This window comes from Dama dama, chromosome 11 (genome assembly GCF_033118175.1).
Source record: "Dama dama isolate Ldn47 chromosome 11, ASM3311817v1, whole genome shotgun sequence".
NCBI lineage: Eukaryota > Metazoa > Chordata > Mammalia > Artiodactyla > Cervidae > Dama > Dama dama.
Window position 1 is genome coordinate 66123365 of NC_083691.1, and position 25070 is coordinate 66148434.

At 38.0% G+C, this 25070-nt stretch overlaps 2 protein-coding genes across 4 annotated transcripts in view; one reads left to right on the top strand and one right to left on the bottom strand.

Annotated features, from left to right (window-relative positions):
• Nucleotides 1–2248, top strand: part of PPP4R3B (protein phosphatase 4 regulatory subunit 3B) — a 48912-nt gene extending 46664 nt beyond the window's left edge. For both annotated transcript variants that reach the window (XM_061155411.1, XM_061155410.1), the window contains exon 16: nucleotides 616–2248. In XM_061155411.1, coding sequence (XP_061011394.1) covers nucleotides 616–711 — 96 coding nt within the window. In that variant the 3' untranslated portion in view covers nucleotides 712–2248. The remainder of the gene's footprint in view (nucleotides 1–615) is intronic.
• Nucleotides 2249–4377: 2129 nt separating this feature from the next.
• Nucleotides 4378–25070, bottom strand: part of CFAP36 (cilia and flagella associated protein 36) — a 30194-nt gene continuing 9501 nt past the window's right edge. Inside the window, exons 4-10 of one of the 2 annotated variants that reach the window (XM_061155415.1) lie at nucleotides 19817–19931; nucleotides 16272–16359; nucleotides 14347–14398; nucleotides 8777–8879; nucleotides 5363–5472; nucleotides 5022–5171; nucleotides 4378–4541 (exon numbers count right to left, since the gene is read on the bottom strand). In XM_061155415.1, the coding sequence (XP_061011398.1) occupies nucleotides 4440–4541; nucleotides 5022–5171; nucleotides 5363–5472; nucleotides 8777–8879; nucleotides 14347–14398; nucleotides 16272–16359; nucleotides 19817–19931 (720 nt within the window). In that variant the 3' untranslated portion in view covers nucleotides 4378–4439. Of the gene's footprint in view, nucleotides 4542–5021; nucleotides 5172–5362; nucleotides 5503–8776; nucleotides 8880–14346; nucleotides 14399–16271; nucleotides 16360–19816; nucleotides 19932–25070 lie in introns of both variants that reach the window. The other variant, XM_061155414.1, reaches the window with a different exon arrangement.

Here is a 25070-nt window from a genome sequence, read left to right on the forward strand (position 1 = left end):
TTTCTGGGTAAAGTATCCAGAGCTTTAATAGAATTTTCAAAGGGGTCCATTACTCATGAAAGATCCAATGCCTGAAATAACCGCATCCTTTTCTTTTGGATAGAGAGAGCTGGCCCTCAATTTTTTAGTCATTAGTTTTTAGAAACCATTTCATGTGTTTATTATGTCAGCCATTTAAAAATATTTTTCAAAAGCAGAACAAAAACAATGATGTGTACTTAGTGATGAAATACATACATGAGGAACAGAGACTAACAGGAGACTCCTTGTCAGTCACTGGCTGGCTATCCTCTCTAGTTTAAGATTAGAGATGTGAACTAGTTTACCTCCAAGGTCTTTGCAGCTCCAAATGTCATGATTCTTTGTGAGTCCTACCAAATGTTTGGAGATAGTTATTTTCCACAGTGAAATTTTGCTGGATTATCCTAAGCCAAGTAAAGGAGTTGAGGGCAATTTAAGAATGCCACCAGTTGTACTTACTGAGTACTCATATCATCAAGCAAGTTCCTTTATCAAACTCAGAAATAATCTGTTTCAGATATAATAATATGTGATTAGTTTAGAAAACTGATTTCTAGTTACATATGTTAAAAATTTTTTTTTATTCTTCACTAGGGAAGTTTGGTTGGTTTAGTGGATTATCCAGATGATGAAGAGGAAGAGGAAGAGGAAGAAACGTCTCCCAGGAAAAGACCTCGTCTTGGCTCATAAAATATTTACTGGGGGCCCTCAACATGTGGTTGAACAAAAATGCTGCAACTGTTCAATGAGCTGAAAATCTGAATCAGAAAGCTTTCTCACTTGAACTTATAAGTATACAAGGAATAGCAAAAGACACTCAGTATATGAGTTTGGAGAGTTTAGTTCTGTAAAAAAAACACAAAAACAGGCTTCCCAGGAACTTGATCGCTTGCTAGTAATTAAGAGATTTGCCCTTCAGGATGTTAAAAAAAAAAAAAAGTTAGTAACCTGGGAGGTAGCTTCTCAGCAAGGAAACTCTCAGGTTTGGGGATGGTTTAGGGAAGGGATAACATTGGTAAGGTATTGTTAATGCAGGGTTGCTCCAGGGGGGTTTCTGATCTAGAAACAGTTACAAAACTTCAGTTGCAAACCCAATAACATTACTTGTATAATGGTGCTGGCCATGTTGTTCTTTTAATCAGTTGCCTCTCACTTTCATGGAAAACATTCAACTATCATTAAAAAATGAAGTTAAGCAGTTGGGACCATTTCTTTGAAGATCTAACAGAAATTCAGCCTTATTGGTAGTTGGAGGGAAATAACACCCCGTGTTACCGCACATGTTGAGTTTTCTCCATCAGGAAATTTCAGTGTGTATTTTGATGAAAACTGGATTAAAAATGGACGGTTTTGTTACTATAAGTTTAAAATCAGCACTTTTAGAGATAACAGATGCCAAGAATCAGTACAGTAGTATTCCAAAGTGGTTTTCTCTAGAAACGGGAGTATATTGAACAGAATGTTTTCAACTGTCTACCAGTACAATCTTTTGTGGAAGATACTTTAAAGTCACTTTCTACTTCATTAGTAAAGTTTTCTCTGCAAAGCTGCAGGCAAGTTTTAAGGTGTAATTTATAAAGACTAACATACAAAGAATAGTGCTGAATTAAGTGGCATTTAATACCTACAGGTCATTTTGGTCCAAGAAGTTACTTCAGTGTCAGTCAGTATGCAGCACCTGAAGCTTTTCCATAAAAAAGGGTGTAATATGAAAGCTGCTTTTTTTTTTTTTAAAGAATAAAAGCACATTCCATGTACGAAAATGAATTTAAAATAATAAACTGAGGCAAACAGTTAAGAGGTTTTATTTTTAGAACAGTGAGTTAACTAAATATTTTAATGTTAGTTTGCTGATCTGAGATCATGCTGAAGTGAGAAAAACATCCCCCAAACTATAATACATTAGGGGGAAAAAAAAGACTAAAATTAGTAATTCCAGCTACAGTCTTCAGATCACTGTTGTAATGTGTTATGGGTCCATTTTTCCTGGAATAGCTTTAACTGAAGCAGTTTCCCCTGTTTTGGAGATTTTGTAGTTAATTTTAATTTTGGCTATTGTTTGGAGGATGGGCTGTTGTGTAGATATGAAGTATAGTTTTTCCATAAAACAGATGTTTATTTTGTATTAAAAATACCACTGTACTTGTTTTACACCATTTGTATACATGTGGTGATATTAATGCTGACCTGTAAAATTCAGGAATTAAAATGTGACCCTGTAATTCTATGGTTGTTGCTTTTGTTTGGTTTGTTGTAAATATAAGTAAATTCCATTTTGAGTTATGTCCATTTTACAGTATTTTTTAAAAGCCAGTATGTTTTCCATAGATATTTATTATAGACCACTGTGTCATAACACCAATCTGAATGAAAGAATTCTAAATAAACAATGGCCAACCTCACATTAAATATCGCTGATACTAAGAGAAGGTATGCCTTGGGTCCTAAAGTCCTAGCACCAAAGGATCACAGCATGGGGGCAGTAGCTCCTCTTTCATTAAAGGTGCATATAATGGAAACTACCACCTCATAACAGTCAAGTGACTCAGGACAACTTAAACAAAGATCAGTAAAGTTACTACAGGAAAACATTCTCTTTCAAGCAAGTTTTATCAAGCCCCTTACCTCTTCTTCTTTCTTATTAAATTGCCTCTTAGAACCTAAGAAGCCCAGCCTTAAAACATTTCCCTTTCTACTTTTGACTCTTCCTAGTAAAGCAACTTTGAGTTCCAGCAGGAAGTCTTATCTTTATCTTTTTTAGTAAGTTTTTCTTTCTGAAGAACTGCCACAGGTGAAATGTGAAGCAGCATTATCATAGGAACCTTTTTTTATAGCATAATTGTGAATATTTTGTTGAATTACAGGAAAATACTTTCCATGGTACAGATGCTCAGCCACAGTGAAATGAGAGCAAGACTTAAAAATATCACTTGAAAGAATAACTTAAGATGACATATGTTAGCTGCTGTCCCAAATGACTACCCTCAGGCAGACAGATCAAGATTTTTTATCTTTATCTTCACTCAGTGAAGCAAGCCACAGCCCACATTTGTATGCCTGAGGTTCTCTTAAAATAGTTATCTGTAAACATGTATGCAATATAAAACCTATTTTTAATAAAAAGCTTCATGAAATAAATTTCTGTGTTTCAATCACTAGTTTTCCACTTGTCCATGTAAGCGATGAAAATGTGACAAATATAAAGTAAGGCTGGGTTTTCTCTGCATGTTGAAGGTTGGAACTAAGGTAATTTCAGTATCCCGTTTTGGGTGTTTGGTTTTTTTTTTTTTTTGCCATGCTTTTGGGCGTGTGGGATTTTACTTTGTTCCCTGACCGGGGATGGAACCCACACCCCCTGCATTGGAAGCGTGGAGTCTTTCCAGTGGACCACCAGGGACATGTTAGAATCCCTTTTTAAAAGCTTATAACTATAGATATAAGGAGATAAAATGGAATTATAAATTAAACCCTGGGAGTGGCCTGTAACCAGAAAAGAAGGTGCTTATGGATGACACAAAACACAGTTTCTGAAAGGTTTCTCCTACTATTTTGTGATACCTTTTAGCAAATGGACTACACAATACCCCAAGATCACTTCAAACACAGAAGACCGTGTATACCCATGGCAGAATTCCCCCTCAAAGAGGCTCAAGCAATTGTTCCTTTATCTGTTTTAATGTTGCTTTTCTAAAAAGTGTAACTGGATATTTTGAACATCCCCCACATCTATTTTTGAAGTCCTATTTGCTCCTGCCTCAATGTAGGGTGCTAAATTCTGCCCCAGAGAACCACTATTGCATTATATTGATTACCCTATACCTGTTCACCCACACCTACTCTTAAACTCACCCAATCACCACACAGCAACTACACATCTTCTTTAAATGGACATTTTGATCATGAAACTTCCCTGCTTTAAAATTTCCATGACTTCCCACTGCCATTATAAAATCTTTAAAACTCTCACATTCCTACAGGCCTTGCAAATCAGTACCCCACCTATCTCCAATTCCATATGCTAACCTCTTCTCATTGTCTGCAGGATCCTGTTTATAAGACTGCACTCTTCCCATCTAACAGTGGCCACATGAAAGCAGGGACCCTGCTGATCTACTTGATCACTGCATCCTTAGCATGCAGCACAATGCTTATTAGCACAAACAATAAATAAATGATGAATGCACTATCACTTAGCTTTCTATACCTTCTCTCCACAAGAGATTATTATTCAGAAATTTGTATTGAACTGGTCCGCATAAGTAACTGCCCACTGCCCTATACCTGAAGAGTTTAATAAAAGTAAGCAGCTTATCTTTGCATTTATAAACACAAGTCTCTGAAACTAAACAGGCTCAGTTTAAGGATTAAATAATTTATTTTTAAGAAATTTTGAACTGCTTGCTAAATTGTTCTTAAATTTACTTATTAATAACTTCTTCTTTAAGTTTCTCTGCAAGCAATCTCCTCTTTAGTAATGTTTGCTTCTCCTCTGCTGTCATTTCTGGTTTCTCTGTCATTTCCTTAGAAAAACAAAAACAAAAGAAAAATATTGGCTACAGCAGAAGATGGGTTCATTTGTCTAAAATTCCTAGCATACTGCCTTGAACAAATAGAGCATTCAGTGAACTAAAGAAAAAAAAGCCACACATGGGCTGAGTTCCCTAAATTTCTTCTTTGTAGAAATCTCTTAGGGAAGCCTTTTAGAGGTGGTGGCTAGGGTACCGATGCTGTTCTATGATAAAGTATTTCAAAAGGCTTAGGTCAAACAGACAGCTGACCCTTCAGTGCTCAAAGCAGGGCAAGTAAAGAACCATAAAATTACTATCATTTCTACCTCACAAAATCCTATCAACCCTTTTACTGCTGAGGAAAGACTGACTTTTCTCAGTGTAGGAGTGCTACACCGACAGGGAGACTGTTAGGAATGCATCTGAAGAGCATACACTCTGAGAACCCCACCCACAGGTGTGCAAAGCTTCACATACGAGAGCTGGTCATACCTCCACCTCCCTAGCAGGTTTTCCCTTCTGCTCCGAAGTTTGATTCTGCTTAGTCTTCATGTCCTTCCTCATGGCCATCAACTTATCTCTCTTCTGTTTTAGATAGTGTTCTCGCTGGCGGAGCTCTTCTGTTCCAAGTGTTGATAAATTCTGGGTCAAATGAGAGCAGGAACTATTTAAATTCAAGACTGCATAATAAGTGGCACAGATACCCACTGAATGATCAAATTAGAAGTTTGAGTCCAAGACCATAACAAAGGCTGGATGTCTATGGCCATTTACAATGTTTCTAGTACTTTGTCATTTGCTCATAATTCTTAAAAAATAATGTCTTTACTTACTGCTATTGGTCCCTCCATGCTTGCATGTTCGAAGCCAGGAATCTTCAGGCCTTTGTGTGGGAGGCAGGAAGTTTCAGGCAACATTTCCAGCTTTCTTGTCGAAGGCTGGACTGATTGATTAGCAAAATGCACTTTAACTTCTGGCAGTAATTAGAGAGACCAATTAGAATATTATAAGAAATATTAAGTTATGCTAGATTTACCAAAATGAGCTAATGTTAGTAATACTCGGGTTTTTTTCTCTCATTCATTCACAAGCATTGGTTCAGTGCCTCTGTTGTGCTAGGCACTGGGTGGAAACAAATGAACATGGTCTCGGGTCTCAAGGAGCTTTAACTATGGTTTCTTGTGAACAGGCATTTTGACAAATACCAAGCTCCTGCTGTTTGGTACTATAGCTACAAAAAGATATAATTCTTATCTAAAGATTAGAACTATTGTATAATGTAATACAAGGTTGCCATATAAGCCAGGTAAAGAATCCACCTCCCAATACAGGAGATGAGGGGTTTGATCCCTAGTTCAGGAAGATTCCCCTGGAGAAAGAAATGGCAACCCATTCCAGTATTCCTGCCTGGGAAATATCATGAACAGAGGAGCCTGGTGAGCTACAGTCCATGGGATTGCAAAGAGTCAACAACCTACCAGCTAAACAACAACATATAAGCCAAATAAAGTGCACTAAAATCCCTTACTATCAGTGTCACTGTCTTTCAAACTTTTGTCTGCAGGCAAAAACTGTTAAGTGACCTTATATTTGCAGAGCAATTAATATAAAGCTACAATTTTTTGTACTGGAAATCAGTGCCAGTAGTATCAATAATGTTAAGTACATCCTAAAGATAACTATAAACCTACTAACATATTAAGAAAATGTAAAGATTTTAAAGTAAGTAGAATTTGGAAGCAGATATAACATGAGCACTCAACACCTTCCAATTATCTGGTAACTGTGCCAAGAGACTAGATTAACATGCTAATTGCTTTTCTGAGCCATTTTTTATTATAGGGTGGAGATTTTAAAAGACAAAACATTTTCATTATAATACATGGACTATGAAAGACAGCAAGTGAGAACAAAGACTCACATAAAAATGATGCCAAGAACTAAAGGCATGATGGGAGAACATGATATACATGTCTCTAAATGATTAAAAATCTTGCCAGCACAGTAAAACCAGAAATAGAACTTTGCATGAGCAAGAAATTTGCCCAAGGACCACTGCTCTAGCATGGGGAGAGCGGACTGACTGCAGGGCCAAAGAGGTTGGAGGAAAAGTTCTTTGGGCTCTTGGACTGAAAGGGAAGTTTCCATGGAAGAGATGAGGCTGCCGTTAACACTCCAACCAACCTATACAGGAAGCTACAGGACTAACTATAACAGAAATGAAAATGAGCTTCATTCAACAAGTTGGTCAAAATAAGCAAAGTTAAAATGCCATTCATATGATGGTGACTTTAAGCAGAGGTAAACTTGAACCACAGGGCTGGGCATGTGGGGTGGGGTGGGGTGGATTCCAGGCACATAAGCATTTATATTCATGTACTTGTTTTGGACAGTTCCTGCCTTCAGTTTGTTGTCATTAACGTTAATCTTTTATATTCTAACTTGAACCTAGAGAGAAAAGTGCCTAAGGCCAAAATACTTAGCTTGTCTGATTTCTATGAATGGAGACTCGAAAAGCCAGCTAGCTTAAAGGAAGGTCACCTGATCACTGGCAACCCTGAATCTACTGAAAAACAGAAGTTACCCATTTCTAGCAGGAACCAAGGAAAGATGTGGGCAATGGGATAAGCAGGAAGCCAAACACCTTTATGATTCTTCCCACGTTAGGCCTTTCTTGGGCTCCTATCGCTTTGTATGATGTGACTGCCTGGAATATCAGATATATGCATTTTTTAAAAATAGAACAGTTTTTAAAACGTAAAGTCATTACTTTTAAAATTACCTTCCATTGTTTCTCTGTTAATGTGCATAACTGAGTTACAAATGGTTTGAAATTAAGTTTTCTATAGCTTAATAGTCTGATAGGCAAATATATTCAAATTATGTCAGAAATGAGATTTGAACAGTACAGGTACTTGTGTGTGTTAGTCGCTCAGTCATGTCCAACTCTTTGCGACCCTATGGACTGTAGCTCACCAGGCTCCTCTGTCTATGGAATTCTCCAGGCAACAGTACTGCAGTGGGTTGTCATTCCCTTCTCCAAGGGATCTTCCTGACCCAGGGATCAAACCCAGGTCTCCCACATTGCAGAAGATTCTTTACCATCTGAGCCACCAGGGAAGCCCCTACATGTATTTAGGTCTACATTAAAAAAAAAAGTTAAATTTGGACCAGCAAATCTTAAAAGCACTCAAAGAAATCTAAAGAAGGCACTTTTACAGACATAATTCAAATGAGGTTATTCTACTCAGGGCATGCAAACAAAAGAAATTATTAAATTTGCTAAGAATCAAAAAGCAAGATAACTTGATAAAACTGCTTTGGTTTCACATGCCCATTATTTTATCAACTAAGAATACAGTTTCTTAAAATAGTTGATAAACATCAAACCTATCTATCGCAATTATAAAACTTCTGCAAAGTGCAGAAAAACAGAAGACTTGAAGTCAGAAGACCAAGGGAAGTCACAGTCTCACTATTTAAGAGCTCAGTTACTTTGGACATCACTAAACTTCCTTGAATTTCTTGTTTAAAAAAATAAAATAAAAGTAAGGATCATAATATCTACCTCAAGGAGTTACAGGGTTTTTTTAAATTGAGAGAAGGACATGTATCTAAAAAATGTAGAAATACAAAATAAAAATGAGCTAAATGCATCATCATATTCAAGTTCTGCTTCAGAATTACCTGTCTTCTTAAACAACAAATCAGAATACATATACTGAAAATGGTTTCCCACATACTGAACAAGATCATCCACTAACATTTCCCAAAAGGAGTCTCCTCAATTTTAGTTTCAATGACAATTTAAGACTAAATTTCTGAACAAACTGGATACCTTTTATTTACTGTGTTTTAATTCACTAGGAAAATAAGTTAATATTATCTTTCCATGTTCAGCTTCTAACTCCCACACATCATCTAATGGTGATAAAGGAAGAAGGTACCAAATGTTACGTGACCATACTGTGAATGCTGTAGTCACGGCCTACAGGCTGGGGGCTCCCCCAAGGAATTCTGCTCACTGCTCTGGGTTAGAAATTTAGGGGCTACACCCTTTCTGTCAGCTGAATATCTCCTACAGGCAATCTCTTTAGCTAAATTCACAAAGAGCATTAAATACCAATGGCCACTGAACACTCCCTCACAGGGTTTTTGAAGCTGAAGCATGTATAAGAAAACACCACACTCTTTACAACGTTTAAGTATTCATATTACTCAGAAATTTCAGTATACTTCAACCTTACCTGAGGTTGGGTGTGCAAAATGTTCACCATCCCCTTGGGAATTATTCATTTTTGTCGTTTCATTGGCCTGCATCGAAGGCTCTTCTGTTTTAGCCTCTGATAACTTAAGGCATCAACAACACAATTTAGAAAATATTTTAGATTAATTTTGAATAATTCACTACTTAACAGATTCAAACATATTAGTTTCAAAAATTACTGTCTACTAAAAAGAAGATTGAGCACCACAGAATTGATGCTTTAACCTAAAATAATTTTAAAAATACAATAATAATAATACCAGTACTATGATATGCCTGAAACAGCCACAAACTGGTTTACAGCATACCTAATTTTATTGCACTTCAACTTACTATCTTTACTAGATACTGGGTTTTTTTGTTTTTCTTTTTTACAAACTGAAGGTTTGTGGCAACTCTGCATCAAGCAAGTCTATACACACCATTTTTCCAACAGAATTTGCTCACTGTGTCTCTGTATCACATTTTGGTAATTCTTGCAATATTTCCAACTTTTTCACTATCATATTTATTATCCTATCACCAGGAATCAGTGACTTCTGATGTTACTATTGTGCCTGTTTTGGGGCACCACAAATCTCAGCCTTATATATGAGACAGTGAACTTAACAGACGAAAGCTGTGTGTGTTCTGACTGCTCCATTAACCGGCTGTTCCCTTACTTCCCTCCCTCTCCTCAGACCTTCCTATTCCTTGAGACACAAAAATGTTGAAATGAAGCCAATTAATAACCCTACAGCAGCCTCTAAGTTTTCAAGTGAAAGGAAAAGTCACAGGTCTCTCACTTTAAATCAAAAGCTAGAAATGATTACATTTAGTGAGGAGGTGTGTCTAAAGCTAAAACAGATCAAAGGCTAGGCCTCTTGCACCAAACAGTTAACCAAGTTGTGAATGCAAAGGGAAAGCTCTTGAGGAAATTAAAACTGCTACTCCAGTGAACACGACTGACAGAAAGTGAAACAGCCTTACTGATGATATGGAGAAAGTCTTAGCGGTCTGGATAGAAGAACAAGCCAGCCACAACATTCCTTTAAGCCAAAGCTTAATCCGGAGCAAGGTTCTATAAAGGCTGAGAGGAGTGAGGAAGTTGCAGAAGAAAAGTGTGAAGCTAGCAGAGGGTGGTTCATGAGATTGAAGAAGCTGCCTCTGTAACACACAAGCGCAGGGTGAGGCAGCAAGTGCTAATGTGGAAGCTGCAGCAAGCTATCCAGAAGATCTCACTAACAAAATTAATGAAGGTAGCTCAGTGGTAAAGAATCTGTCAGCCATGATTCATGTCAATGTATGACAAAACCCACTGAAATGTTGTGAAGTAATGAGCCTCCAACTAATAAAAAAAATAAAAAATAAAAAAAAAATAAAGAATATGTCAGCCAATGCAAGAGACACAGGTTCAGTCCCTGGATCAGGAAGATCCCCTGGAGAAGGAAATGGCAAACCACTCCAGTATTCTTGCCTGGGAAATCCCATGGACAGAGGAAACTGGTGAGCTACAGTCCAAGGGGCTGCAAGAGAGTCGGACACAACTTAGTGATTAAAACAACAACAACTCTACCAGCAGATTTTTAATGTAGATGAAACAGCCTACTACTGGAAGAAGATACTATCTCGAACTTTCAGAGCAAGTGAGGATAAGTCAATGCCTGGCTTAAAAGCTTCAAAGGACATACTGTCTTATTAGAGACTAAAGCATAATAAGGCCCTTAAGTTCAGTTCAGTCACTCAGTCATGTCCAACTCTTTGAGACCCCATGGACCGCAGCACACCAGGCCTCTCTGTCCATCACCAACTCCCAGAGTTTATCCAAACTCATGTCCACTAAGTTGGTGATGCCATCCAACCATCTCATCTTCTGTCGTCGCCTTCTCCTCCTGCCTTCAATCTTTCCCAGCATCAGGGTCTTTTCCAATGTCAGCTCTTTGCATCAGGTGGCCAAAGGATTGGAGTTTCAGCTTCAACATCAGTCCTTCCAATGAACACTCAGGACTGATCTCCTTTAGGATGGACTGGTTGGGTCTCCTTGCAGTCCAAGGGACTCTCAAGAGTGTTCTCCAACACCACAGTTCAAAAGCATCAATTCTTTGGCGCTCAGCTTTCTTTATAGTCCAACTATCACATCCATACATGACCACTGGAAAAACCATAGCCTTGACGAGATGGACCTTTGTGGACAAAGTAATGTCTCTGCTTTTTAATACACTGTCTAGGTTGGTCATAACTTTCCTTTCAAGGAGTAAGCATCTTTTAACTTCATGGCTGCAATCACAATCTGCAGTGATTTTGGAGCCAAAAAAAATAAAGTCTGCCACTGTTTCCACTGTTTCCCCATCTATTTGCCATGAAGTGATGGGACCAGATGCCATGATCTTAGTTGTCTGAATGTTGAGCTTTAAGCCAACTTTTTCACTGTCCTCTTTCACTTTCATCAAGAGGCTCTTTAGTTCTTCTTCACTTTCTGCCATAAGGGTGGTATCATCTGTATATCTGAGATTATTGATATTTCTCCCAGCAATCTGGATTCCAGCTTGTGCTTCATCCAGCCCAGCGTTTCTCATGATGTACTCTGCATATAAGTTAAATAAGCAGGGTGACAATATACAGCCTTGACATACTCCTTTTCCTGTTTGGAAGCAGTCTGTTGTTCCATGTCCAGTTTTAACTGTTGCTTCCTGACCTGCATACAGGTTTCTATAGGCCCTTAAGAACTATGGGAAATCTACTCTCCCTGTGCTTTATCAGTGGAAAAACAAAGCCTGGATGATAACACATCTGTTAACAACATGGTTTACTGAATATCTGAAGCCCACTGTTGAGACCTATTCCTCCAAAAAAGAAAAAAAGATTCTATACAAAATATTACTCCTCATTGACAGTGCACCTGAACATCCAAGAGGTCTGATGGAGAGGTACAAGATTCAAGTTGTTTTCATGCCTGCTACACAGCTCATGATGCCAAAGCTGAAGCTCTAATACTTTGGCCACCTGAGGCGAAGAGCTGACTCACTGGAAAAAAACCTGATGCTGGGAAAGATTGGAGACAGGAGGAGAAGGGGATGACAGAGGATGAGACGGTTGGATGGCATCACCAACTCAAAGGATGTGAGTTTGGGCAAGCTCTGGGAGATGGTGAAGGACAGGAAGACCTGGTGTGCTGCAGTCCACGGAGTCGCGAAGAGTCAGATAAGACTGAGCAACTGAACAACTACAACACACAGCTCATGGATCAAGGAGAAATTTCAACTTTCAAGTCTTATTCTTTAAGAAATATATTTCATAAGGTTATCGAGGCCATAGACAGTGATTCCTCTCATGGATCTGAGCAAAGGCAACTGCAAACCTTCTGGAGAGAAATTTACCAGTTTAGATGCCATTAACAACCTCTGTGATTCATGGGAAGAGGTAGAAATAACATTAACAGGAGTTTGGAAGAAGTTGATTCTACCCCTCACGGATGACTTAAGAGGGGTCCAAGACTTCAGTGCAAGAAGTAATTGCAGATGTGGAGGAAACAGCAAGAGAACCAGAATTAGAATTGGAGCCTGAAGATGTGCCTGAACAGATGTAATTTCATGACAAAATTTTAATGGGTCAGGGAGTTGCTTCTTATGTATAAGTAAAGAAAATGGTTGCTTGAGGCAATTTGCTCCCAGGGAAGATGCTGTTGAAATGACAACAAAGGATTTAGAACATTACACAAATGTAGTTGATAAAGCAGCAGCCAGGTTTGAGAAGACTGACTCCAATACTGAAAGAAGTTCTACTGTGGGTAAAATACCATCAAACAGCACTTCATGCTACAGTGAGATTGTTCACCAAAGGAAGAGTTAAATAATGCAGCAAACTTCACTGTTGTCTTATTTTAAGAAACTGCCACAGCCATTCCAGCTTTCAGCAGCCACCACCCTGGTCACTCAGCAGCCATCAGCACAGAGGCAGGACCTTCCACCAGCAAAAAAGTCACAATTTGCCAAAGGCTCAGATGATGGTCAGCATTTTTTAGCAATAATTTTTAATAAAGATATGCACATAATTTTCAGACATAATGCCATTGCACAATTAAAAGACTACAGTTTAGTATAAACTAACTTTTATATGTGCTCAGAAACCAAAATACATTTGTGATTTACTGTATTGTTATCTTCACTTTATTGTAGTAGTCTAGAACCAAACTCACAACATCTCTCAGGTATGCCTATATTTCCATTTCTAAAATAAGATGCTGCATTTAAACCAAAGAAATCACTTAAATCTTGGAAAGAACTAAGGAAAATAATTCATTTTTCCATAAAAATAGGAAAATCCAATCACATGTAACTTTTTAGATAATTCATGGATACCCACGTCATAAGTCTCTATATATGCTGAGTGATGGAAACACGAGGACTTGAAATTATTATCAGCTCTACTTTTGTGTGTCTGAAAATTTCCATTTAAAAAAGTCTAAAAAAAAAAAATCATATGCCCCTAAAACATATTATTATTCAAGAATCCTGATACAGTTTATTTATCAATCAGAAAGTTAAGACTGTCTTCTTTTTTTTTGGCCACATCACGCAGCTTATGGGATCTTAGTTTCCCGACCAGGGATCAAACCTAGTCCCACAGCAGTGAAAGCACTGAGTTCAAATCACTGGATCACCAGGGAATCCCCAGTACTCTGACAGCTGACACCAGTTCTGAATAGTTTCTGTTCTATATTCTTATATTTAAAAATAGTATAATCTATGAAATTCACATCCGCTTACTGAAAGGATAGTTAGTCAAAGAGAAATAAAATCCCCTGTAAATTCTAAAAATCTCTCTTCTGCTCTTCATTTGGTACCTTGGAGTAAAATAGGTTTTTTCAAAGACAGTAAATGATACAAGCATAAATCACAGTGATTGAGGGAAAAAAAGGAAAATGACTATCAAGTGACTGAGAATTAGTTTATATTAGGTTTCCCTCTCCCTTCGGGGAGATTTGGGAAAATGTGGAAAGAGAGGCAGCTAGAAAAGCAGGGAGTAAAAAATAAACATTAGCTTCCCTCACCTCAACCAGATATATGTTTAATTTTTCCTTAGGAAAAATTAGGCACTTTAGGGAAACAGTTTCTAATGAAAGAATAGTACACCAGGAAATGTGAAACTGAGTCATTCTGCTTCAAGCTGGCAACGTTAACTACAGGGGACCCTCAGTGGTAACTGCAGCTGCTGTTTCAAAACAGTAAAGCAATCAAGGCAAGTGGGGAAGTCAAATATTTTCTTAATCTTCTTTTATTCATAAAATTAAGGGGAATTTGTATTAAAAATTCCCCCAAATATGAATAGTATTACAGGTTTTTTTGGAGTGAATAATCTCATTCTTTACTGAGAATTTAAAAGGCAGGTCATTGGATGAATTATAAAGTGAATAAAAAAGCATAAACGCTCAAAACTGCCAAGAAAATATGAATACTCTGAGGAACTGTGTCATTTCACCTAAGCTTAAACTTTTAACAGAAATCCTAGGTGTGAACTTAAGGGATAACAGCAATGAAATACTTCTATTATATTAGTATGTTTTATAGGCACCTGCTTTTTTCTCTTCCTTTCTTCCTCCTGGTCATACTCCTCTTTTGATTTTCTGAAATACACAAAAATAAAGTAGAAAAGTAAACTTTCTCTTTTATCAAAAAACAAATATTCAACAAGCAACATGCTAACCAAAGCTTACAATATGTGTAAGGAATTTTGGAAACAAAGATGGAAATAATCAGGCTTCACTTAAAGCAGCTTACAATCAACTGAGGAAGACATGCATAGACATGAACAGCATAATGTGGTGAGCGATGTAAAACACAGGTTTGCCCATATCCTGGGTGAAGCACTCCTAGCTGAACAAAAACCAACAGGTTTGAAATTCTAAACCCAAATCTGAATGGCAAATTCCATGAATATGGACTCTGATCTCTCACTTTAGACAGATGAGTTAGTTACATGTCCCCTGATAAGATCCATTTCTCTCTTCATTTTAGTTGCTCATGGCAGATGAGCTATCACAAAGCTCTCCTGATGCCCTTCCACCAAAGCCCTATCAGCTTTGTAAACTGCTCACGAAGGCAGTCTGATTTAGGAAAATAGCCAAGTCAGCTCTCTTACATGTCCATAATTAAGTTCCACTGTTTATACAGTAGCACACCCCCATCAAAAGGCTACAGAAAATAAAATCTAAAAGTATAATACTGATTAGTTTTCAAACCATCAATCAACCAACAGAAGCAACCAATATAAGTCAAAACTACCAGTCTTCTAAACCAACTACCAAATATCCTGAACTCTTCCAATCTGTAAACTCAAAGCTCTCTGTGTTGTCTCGGGCTCCTATATACCCTCACCTGGCACATAGGAAAGGAGGATCTGGCAGGAAAGGCCTGGGTTCACCCCATTTGCCTCCCTCCCCACACTCACTGAAATCCCCTGAAATGAAGGACTAAATCCTAGAGCTCCTTCCATAAACTCCCACTAGGCCCATCCTTCTAACCACCATCCTGCCTATCCTCCCTCCTGCTTTGGAACTGCGGACAAGTTGGGAAGGTGGGAGGACCACAGGATGCTAGAAGATTGTCATGTATGTGGTTAGAACGGAGAGCCAGGGCGCCTAAAGGCCAAGGCTCCACTCTGCAGGAGACACAGCAGCTGTAGGAATCCTTTTTCCTTAAACCAATACATCCCCATAGACTTAAATATTACATTTTGCAATTGGCCCTCCCTTCTCAAACTCCCATAGGGGACAAGGGACAACAGACTTTAAGGGGGAAAAAAAAAAAATCCCCTTTACTGGACTGCACATTCCATGCCAGGCATTTGTCTGACAATCACATAATAGATAAGAAAGTGAAAGTCGCTCAGTCGTGTCCGACTCTTTGCGACCCTATGGACTGTAGAGTCCATGGAATTCTCCAGGCCAGAATACTGGAGTGGGTAGCCTTTCTCTTCTCCAGGGGATCTTCCCAACCCAGGGATCGAACCCAGGTCTCCCACATTGCAGGCAGATTCTTTGCCAGCTGAGCCACAAGGGAAGCCCATAGATAAGAGGTCAGCAAATAGTCAGCTATTTGGTCTGTGGAGCCTGGATATCCAGCCTCCTCCCATGAGACACCTGGCAGCAGCCTCCTCTAATACCAAGATCCAGAAGCCATGCAGTCTCCTGCTCAGCTCAGGCCACAACAGCCCTTCCAAGCATCAGGCTGCATCTACCACACCTTGTTTCCACTGATGGCTAGTTTCCTAGGCCCATGATGGGCGTGGAGGAAGACCCTCCCATTTGGGCTGATATGTCCATTAAGAAATGTAATACAAACATAGTTGTAAGCAAATAAAGTGATAAATCATGTTCATGGTCTTTAGGAAAGAATTTAGATATTTTACTAGTTGACAGTATTTTTTGGATAAAAAGTTTATGTACAGATCATATTGCAATGTTATTAATGATCCATTCAAATAATTAAAGAGGATACCTAAGAACTTCTTTCAGGATTTTCATCTCTTCCTGTTCAAGGTCACTGACCACATCAGAACCATCTGTTAAGCAGTCAGGTAGCACACCTGTTCAAAACCAGAGATCACACAGGAGAATATCAACTCAACTGAAAACATTTTATTTCTCACTATTCTAGTTCATCAAGAAGTACAAAGTAGTTTATTAAGATCTATCACTTTAAAAAAATGTTTTATGCTATTATGTTTTTATTATCTTTTTAACTATGGTCTTTTTAACTTTTTCTTCTTTTAAGGAATCAGCTCCACAAAAAAAAAAAAAAGTTAGAAAACGCACAATTTCACCTAGAAATGACTCTCGGTAACCATGTATTTTGTATTTAAAATGACAATAATATATGATAATAGAAATTAATATAATCTATGTCTTCCATAATCATATACTACACAGGACATACCAATGAAATTAACAAGCTCCTAATAATGAAACTATGCTCTCAGAAGTATTATTTAAAAGGGAAAAGAGTTTACAAAGCAAAATATAAAATGCTTTGTTAATTGAAACAGCATGTTAACACTCTTCACTCATACTACAACATATGCTACCAAAAGAGCCCTGCTTGCTACATGCAAAAAAGCATGGTGCTAAGCACTTAAGGGGAATATAAAGATGAATAAAACAATCTCTGCTCTCAGATCATCTATTCAGATATTGGGATAATAACTATAAACTAGGGCAGTACCAACTTTGGCCCAAGGCAAAGAGTAATTCATGGCAAGTAATTTTAAGTATTGGTTTAATTTACTTTATTACCTATATCTTCCTGATAAGCAGGTAGATGGTAATAAGTGTTCTGCTTTTATCCATAATTAGTATATTCCCAAAACATTAACAGTATATCCCCTAATATTTACCTTTCATATTCATATATGATGATGGGATTTTGGATCTGCTCTAAATTAAAGTAGCGTTATTACTCTAATGCCCTTGATGTTTAAGTGCATTTTAAATTAAACTTTTCATTTTGAGATAATTGCAGATTCACATGCAGTTTTAAGAAATAACACAGAGATGCTATGCACTCTTTACCCAGTTTCCCTCAATGAAACATCTTTCAAAACTGTAGTATAAGTATCACAACCAGAAAACTGACTTCTATATAACCCATTGATCTTAAGGGCATTTTTGCTTAGTCAAAAGCTATATAAATAGTATTCTCCTATTGATCTTTCTAAGGAAAATTTTAAAAACTAAGGAGAGAATAAAACAACAGTATGCAATTCTTCAAAACCATCAAAACATTGCTCTGATTTGCACTTGCCCCAAATTCTTTGATAAGATACAACCAGAATTCTGAGAGCCTTTGAATTTTTCTCACACAAACAGTCTGCAGTTTTGAGTACAATCAACTTTGTTCTAAGGTACTTTCCCCTGGATTTATGTTAAGTGAGATACTTAAATACAAGTATTAAAAGTTCTGTGGCAGAAACTAAGTATTAGTTTATGTTTAAATGTAAGCAAACTGTCCCACTCTGTGGTTTGACTGCAGCATTATTTCACATCATTCCCCTGGTCTTCCCTTGCTAATAGAAGCCATCTGTGTGCAGCTACCAGGCAGCCAAGTACTTAGAGGCAGGGCCCAACCCCACCCCAAAAGAGTGAGTCATGAATTAAGCCAATCACCATGGTCTCATTCGCCCTGCCAGAGGGTTTAGAAAGCCATGTGAATCCAATCCTGACCAATAGGACCTGACAAGAAAATTCCTAAGGGGCTTCCATGAATGTGTTGTCTTGCTTATAAAAGGAGATGTACAGGAAGAAGCACCGCTTTTCTTCATGAGATATTGTTGAGTGTGCACTCAATGAAAGCTCGAGTGCAATCATAAGAGAAGATCCTAAGAATGGCAGAGTAAAAATGGAAAAGTGTCAGGGCTCGTGGAAAACATCACTGAGCCACCAAATGAACCAAGCCTGGACCTGTCTGTCTTCCTTCCCTTCCTCTACTTCTGGTTCTGTGAGATGATAATTTCTTATTGCTTAGGCCACATTCCCTGAGGTATTCTGCTAATGGCAACTTGATACAAGTATCCCAGCTGATACAAGCTATGGTTACCTGTTCTCTTTTCATTAAAATCTTGTTTCCAGTTAAATTCTAAAAACTGCAGAGTGCCATTATCAAGTTCCCTATTTCTTTTATCAAAAGATCCCCTAAAGCAATGTGAAATAACACAAAGTAATTATTCAGATTCTCTATCCTATAGGTCATAATAAAAAGCATAGTTACAGGAAAACACAAAAGAAAAGGATCTTATGAAGCAAACCATGGTAGAGAAAGAAAAAGAAAGAGACTGTTTTCCAAACTTTACACAAAAGCAGCAGTTCAGTGTCATGCATTGTTCAGGGTTAGGGTGGTTTTATCTCCACATCATGGACAACAGCTCTTTCCTGCTGTGAAATGCATTTGAGAGAATAGATATGATGGTAGTTGGCTCTAGGAGTATGGTCTTTACTCACCTCAGACAAATGAGAGGAGAACCCACAACAGTCTAACCCACAACAGACCCTCCAACAGTCTAATGTTTGCAATGTAACAACAGAAGCCTTATTGCTGCATATTCCAGACCCTTAAAAGCAAATAGTACAACTAAACTATAGCTCTAATATGCTCAAGAAACAAGCAAAGAAAAGACCCCACTGCCAAACCATCAGACAGTATATAGGTATGATAAGGAATATCCGTGGCAATCTATTAAGCAAAGGAATACACAGGTATTAAGCTTACTAGAGTCTGAAATGGGAAACTTAGATATGCATCTGGGTTGAAAAAGAGATAGCACAGTAACAAGAAGTATGGTTAGAGTGTGATGTTTTGAATCAAGATGTCAAGTAGAATTCAAGTACACAGGAAGGGAAGAAAAGCAGGAAGAGCTAGGAAAAAACTGAGTTCAGGTAGAGAATTAAGGAAAAGATAAAGCGAAAGGCGGCCACCAGGACTGTGAGCTCTGCTTTCTCTTCCACCTGACGGCCGCACAGTGATGTCCGCCCACTGCCCTAGTTCTCAGCGCTACCCCAAGACCAGCAGCTTCAGCCACAGCTAGGAACATCTTAAAAATACAAAGTACTAGGCCCCACTCCAGACCTACTGAGTCAGAAACTGAGGCACAGGCATGTGTTCCAACAAGCCCTCAACTGCTTCTAATTGCTCACTAAAACTTTAGAACCACTGTCTTCTATAAGCCAGAAGGGAGAAAGTAACTGTACACTCAACAGTAATTGTAAGTGTGACCACTCAAAAATACTGACTTCCATAAACACGATGGCTGAGCAGAAAAACCGAACTCCCTGAAACCTGAAACGTTAAATCAAATTCTGGTCTGCTTTCTTTGAGATGTCAACCAATCAGTTATCAAGAAGTTTACACTCTAGTATCTCTTAAGTGTCAGCCCTAGATTTTCAAACTTGAAATAAATTTATACAAAGCAGCAACATTAAGATCATATTAGTTAAAACTAACACCAAAACAAAATGCACTTAGCACTTAGATTTCTAAATTCAACCTTTTACCATTTCTCTCTTGAATTATTCGAATGGCTTGCAGCTGCATTTCAGTATTTTTCTGGACCATCATTGCTTTAAAGATAGTAAAATCTTCTGCTGCCAATACAGGTTGCAAAATGGCCTGTGGAAAGAAGTCAGGAAGTTACAGAACTATTTCCCACACACTCAAATCATTTCCACTGCAAAGGTGCATTAATTCAAGAATGCTGCCTTATTATTTATGACTAGATGACTCAAAAGGACAATTTTAAGATTTTTTTCTAAAAGCCTTTAAAGGAGGGTTCTCAAGAGGCTGATCTTCTAACCCCTCCCACCCCCACAAGCCTAAGGCACACAGTGACACATTTTCCAAATGAGCCAGTGCTGAGCAACTCTGATAAACAACATGGGAATTAGTCTTACTCTTTTAAAGTTACCACTTCAGTATACAAATCTGTTTTTCAGTCAAAATAATGATAACTATTTGGTTTAGATTCTGTCAATCTGAAATTTGGGGCTTCCCTGTTGGGTCAGTGGTAAAGAATCCTCCTGCCAATGCAGGAGATGTGGGTTCAATCCCTGGGTCACGAAGATCCCCTGGAGGAGGAAATGGCAACCCACTCCAGTATTCTTGCCTGGAAAATCCCATGGCTGGAGGAGCCTGGTGGCTACAATCCATGGGGTCGCAAAAGAATTGGACACAACTTAGTGACTAAACACCAACCAACTGAAAGTTACTGTTTAGTGATAAAGCAGTAACTACAAATAATTAAAATAATTTTATTAAAATAATTTTAATTAATAAAACTGCCAAATTAAATAAGAACAAATGCCAAAATTCACTTCATGGTAAATAGATGGGGAAACAATGGAAACAGTGAAAGACTATTTTCTTGGGCTCCAAAGTCACTGAAGATGGTGACTACAATCATGAAATTAAAAGACGTTTGCTCCTTGGAAGAAAAGCTGACCAACTGAGACAGCAAATATTAAAAAGCAGAGACATTACTTTACCAACAAAGGTCCATCTAATCAAAGTTATGGTTTTTCCAGTAGTCATGTATGGATGTGAGAGTTGGACTATGAAGAAAGTTGAGTGCTGAAGAAATGATGCTTTTGAACTGTGGTGTTGGAGCAAGACTCTTGAGAGTCCCTTGGACTGCAAGGAGAGCAAACCAATCAATCCTAAAAGAAATCAGTCCTGAATACTCACTGGAAGGACTGATGCTGAAGCTGAAGCTCCAGTACTTTAGCCACCTGATGCAAAGAGCTGACACTGGAAAAGACCCTGATGCTGGGAAAGACTGAAGGCACAAGGAGAAGGGGATGAGAGAGAATGAGATGGTCAGATGTCATCACCGACTCAATAGACATGAGTTTGAGCAAGCTCCAGGAGTTCGTGATGGACAGGGAAGCCTGGCGTGCTACAGTCCATGGGGTCGCAAAGAGTCAGACACAACTGAGAGACTGAACTGAGTGAAATGCCAAAAAAATGGAGTCTGGAAAATAAGCCTAACATGGTAGGAATGATGTGAGAACACAACAGTAGTAGTCCTATAGGCAAAAAGTTTCATGGAAGAGACAGAAATTATGATGTGAAATCTTTTTCTAGATGACACTGAAGTGTAATAAATTAAGAAACAATAATAACAGTAGCTACCCTGCACTGTTCTGTGCTTAGTCACTCAGTCGTGTCCAACTGTTTGCAACCCCATAGGCTGTAGCCCGCCAGGCTCCTCTGTCCATGGGGATTCTCCAGGCAAGAATACTGGAGTGGGTTGCCATGCCCTCCTCACCTACCCTGCTGCTGCTGCTGCTGCTGCTGCTAAGTCGGTTCAGTCATGTCTGACTCTGTGCGACCCCATAGACAGCAGCCCACCAGGCTCTGCCGTCCCTGGGATTCTCCAGGCAAGAACACTGGAGTGGGTTGCCGTTTCCTTCTCCAATGCATGAAAGTGAAAAGTCAAAGTGAAGTCGCTCAGTCGTGTCCGACTCTGTGAGACCCCATGGACTGCAGCCCACCAGGCTTTTCCGTCCATGAGATTTTCCAGGCAAGAGTACTGGAGTGAGTTGCCATTGCCTTCTCCGCCTCATCTACTCTAGAGTACCCACATTAACACTCCTTTAGCTACAGAGAACTACAGAGAACTATTATTATATCAAAAAGCAAACAAATTCCCAAGCTAATCAGTAAGAAGAATAAGCTCTGAAATGCATGAAAACCCAAAAGAAAACACTCAGACCTTATTCACCTTACTAAACCTTATTTCAAGCTTTACATGACACTCATGAAAAAGCTGGCCACAGGAATCAAACAGAGGCAACCAAGGGTGTGCTACTGTTCACCAGGTAGGCAGCAGTGATAATGTCAAAGACACACCTCAACAAATGATCCATCCAAGAGTGCTGAGCAAAGAGGAAGGAGTCCCTCCAGCAGCAACCAGCTCACATTCCACACAAAAACAAAACAGTCAAGCAAAATAAAGTGCAAAAGTAGTGACATTTACAAGGAGTCAACTGTAGGGAAAAAAAAAGAAAGTTCCTTGTCCTTTAAATTCACATATACTGTTCAAAAGGCCGAGGGCAGGGGACGGCAAATAGGCTTCATTGGTATTTACCTGAAAGTTACAGCCCATAGAGCACTATTAAAGACAAGTGCTAAAAAAATAAAAAATAAAGACAAGTGCTGGATCAGATAGGTCACTAATGAGAAACTACTGCACAGCGCAGGGAACGCTGCGGTGACCTAGACGGGAAGGAAATCCAGAAGAAGAGGGGATATATGTGTGTGTACGTTACTGCTGGTTCACTTCACTGTACAGCAGAAACTGACACAGCCATGTAAAGTAACTAACCCCAATTTAAAAAATAATTTTTAAGTTTCCTTTAAAAATAAAAAATATTTAAATAAATAAAGACAACTGTAGCCAGCCTCTGTCATAGAGCAGTATATATGATCTGCCAGGGCACCTTTGTGGGATTACACAACCACATAACATTGTTCTTGGTCCTCTTAGACTTATTAATAATATCAAGTTCTCTATCCTCGTCACTGATAAACACTTGAAGGATATTAAATATCCTAATGGCATTGTGTCAGCTAGAGCTATCAGCAAGTCTGCGTTTGAGCTGATCCTTAAACATATAATGCAGGGCTTCTCAAAGGGTATTTTTAACCCTTCTAAGAAACGCAGGAAAGAAGGATTGTTAAATGCATATTCCTGAGCCCTACCCTAGACATAATTAATCTAAATTTCTGGACCATGTATCTCCCGGGATAATTCTTATAACATTTAAATTTGAGAACTATTGATACAATCGGGGGAAAAATAAGCCCTTGATATCAAAGGCTACTTTGAGCTTAACCATATGTTAGCTGTTTGATTCTGTATCCATCATTTAGGCTTCTGGGCATTAGTTTCTTCACCTGCAAATTAACATAATAATAACAACAATAATAATATTAATACAGTATTTTGTCAATTCTAAGACTCAATAGATCAGCAAAATAAACCATTATTTCATATACCAATAAGAAAAGGAAAAAACCCTATCGATTAAATTATAACATGCCATCAATTACAAAATGCATTCTCATTGGAAAGATATTTCTGATAGAAAATTTTCATTTGAGAATGAAGGAAAAATAGTAACTTTCTGGCTGAGTGTTAGAATTAAGCAGTGCAAGAAAGTCTTTTTTTTTAAACTAAAAGTCCTATAAAGGTAATTGTTCTGGGCCTTTTGATTAAATATCAAACTGGTGTGCTAAACCTAACAACTGTACAGCAATTGGGCTATTCTGTTCCAAGGAAATGGATCACCATCACCCTTTGCCTAAGAGCTTCCAATAAGGGTAATTAGAGGAACTAAATACAAGAGTTACTCCAAAAAGCTAGCAAGTGGTTTAAAAACAACAATCTTAAGTATCCTTTAAATTAATTGAAATGCCAAACTACTTTGAAAGAATACTATGAGATAAATGATATAAATAAATATATGTGGTGTCATATATGTTTGAGAAAGGCACATTGACAAAAATATGAACATTTAGAGTCTTTCAGAATCTGACTTAAGTGAGTTTTAAAAACTTCCAAACGTGTTCATACTTAGCCTGAAGTTACAAGTGATTTCATGCATTTATGCTGCTCTATTAACCACAAGGAGAAACAAATGAATTCACTACTATAGTTGGAAACTTCAGTAATGGACAGAATCAGCTGGCAGAAAATCAACAAAGAAATAACTGAACTGAACAGCACCTTCAGTCAACTAGATCAAATTGACATTTTTCCAACAACAGAAAAATACATTCTTTTCAAGTTCACATGGAACATTCACCAAAATAGACAACATTCTAGGCCATAAAACACACCTTAATAAACTTAAAAGAACAGGAGTCATATAGAGGAAACACTCAGACCCAATAGAATTAAACTAGAAAACAGTAATAGAACAATAGCTAGAAAAAGCTAAAATACTTGGGAGATTAAGAAACACACTTTAAAAGAGCACATGGATCAAAGAAGTAGTCTTAAGAGAACCTCTAAAAATATTTCTAAATGAAATATTTCAAAATATTTCTAAATGAAAACACAACTTATCAAAATGCGTGGGGTGTAGCAAAAGTTAGTGCTTAGAGGGAAATTTAAAGCACTGAAGCACGTATTAGGAAAGAAGAGATAACCAACATCAACAATAAAAGCTTCCACCTTAGGAACTAAAAAAAGAGCTAGTTAAATCCAAAGAAAGGAAATAATAGAAATTAGAGAAGAAATCAGTAAAATTGGAAAACAGAAAATCAATAGAGAAAACCAACAAAACTAAAAGCTAATTATTTAAAAAATAAATAAAATTAAGAAATCTCTGGCCAGGTTAAGTTTTAAAAAAAAGGCGGGGGGTGGGGGGTGTGGAATTCCCTGGTTGTCCAGTAGTTCAGACTTTGTGCTTCCATTGCAGGGGGCATTGGTTCAATCCCTGGTCAGGGAGGTTCCACATGCCAGGATGTGAGACACACAAAAAAAGACATAAATTAATATCAGAAATGCAAAAGGGGACAGATCCCATGGACACTAAAAAGGTAATAATGAAATTTTATGAACATTCTTATGACCACAAGTTTGATAATCCAGGTGAAATGGGCCAATTTCTTAAAAAACACAACCTGCTAAAACTCACACAAGAAACAGACAATCTGAATAAGTCTATATCTATTAAAGAAATGGAATCAATAATTAGTAATCTTCCAAAACAAAAAGCACCAGGCCCAGCCAGGGTCAATGAT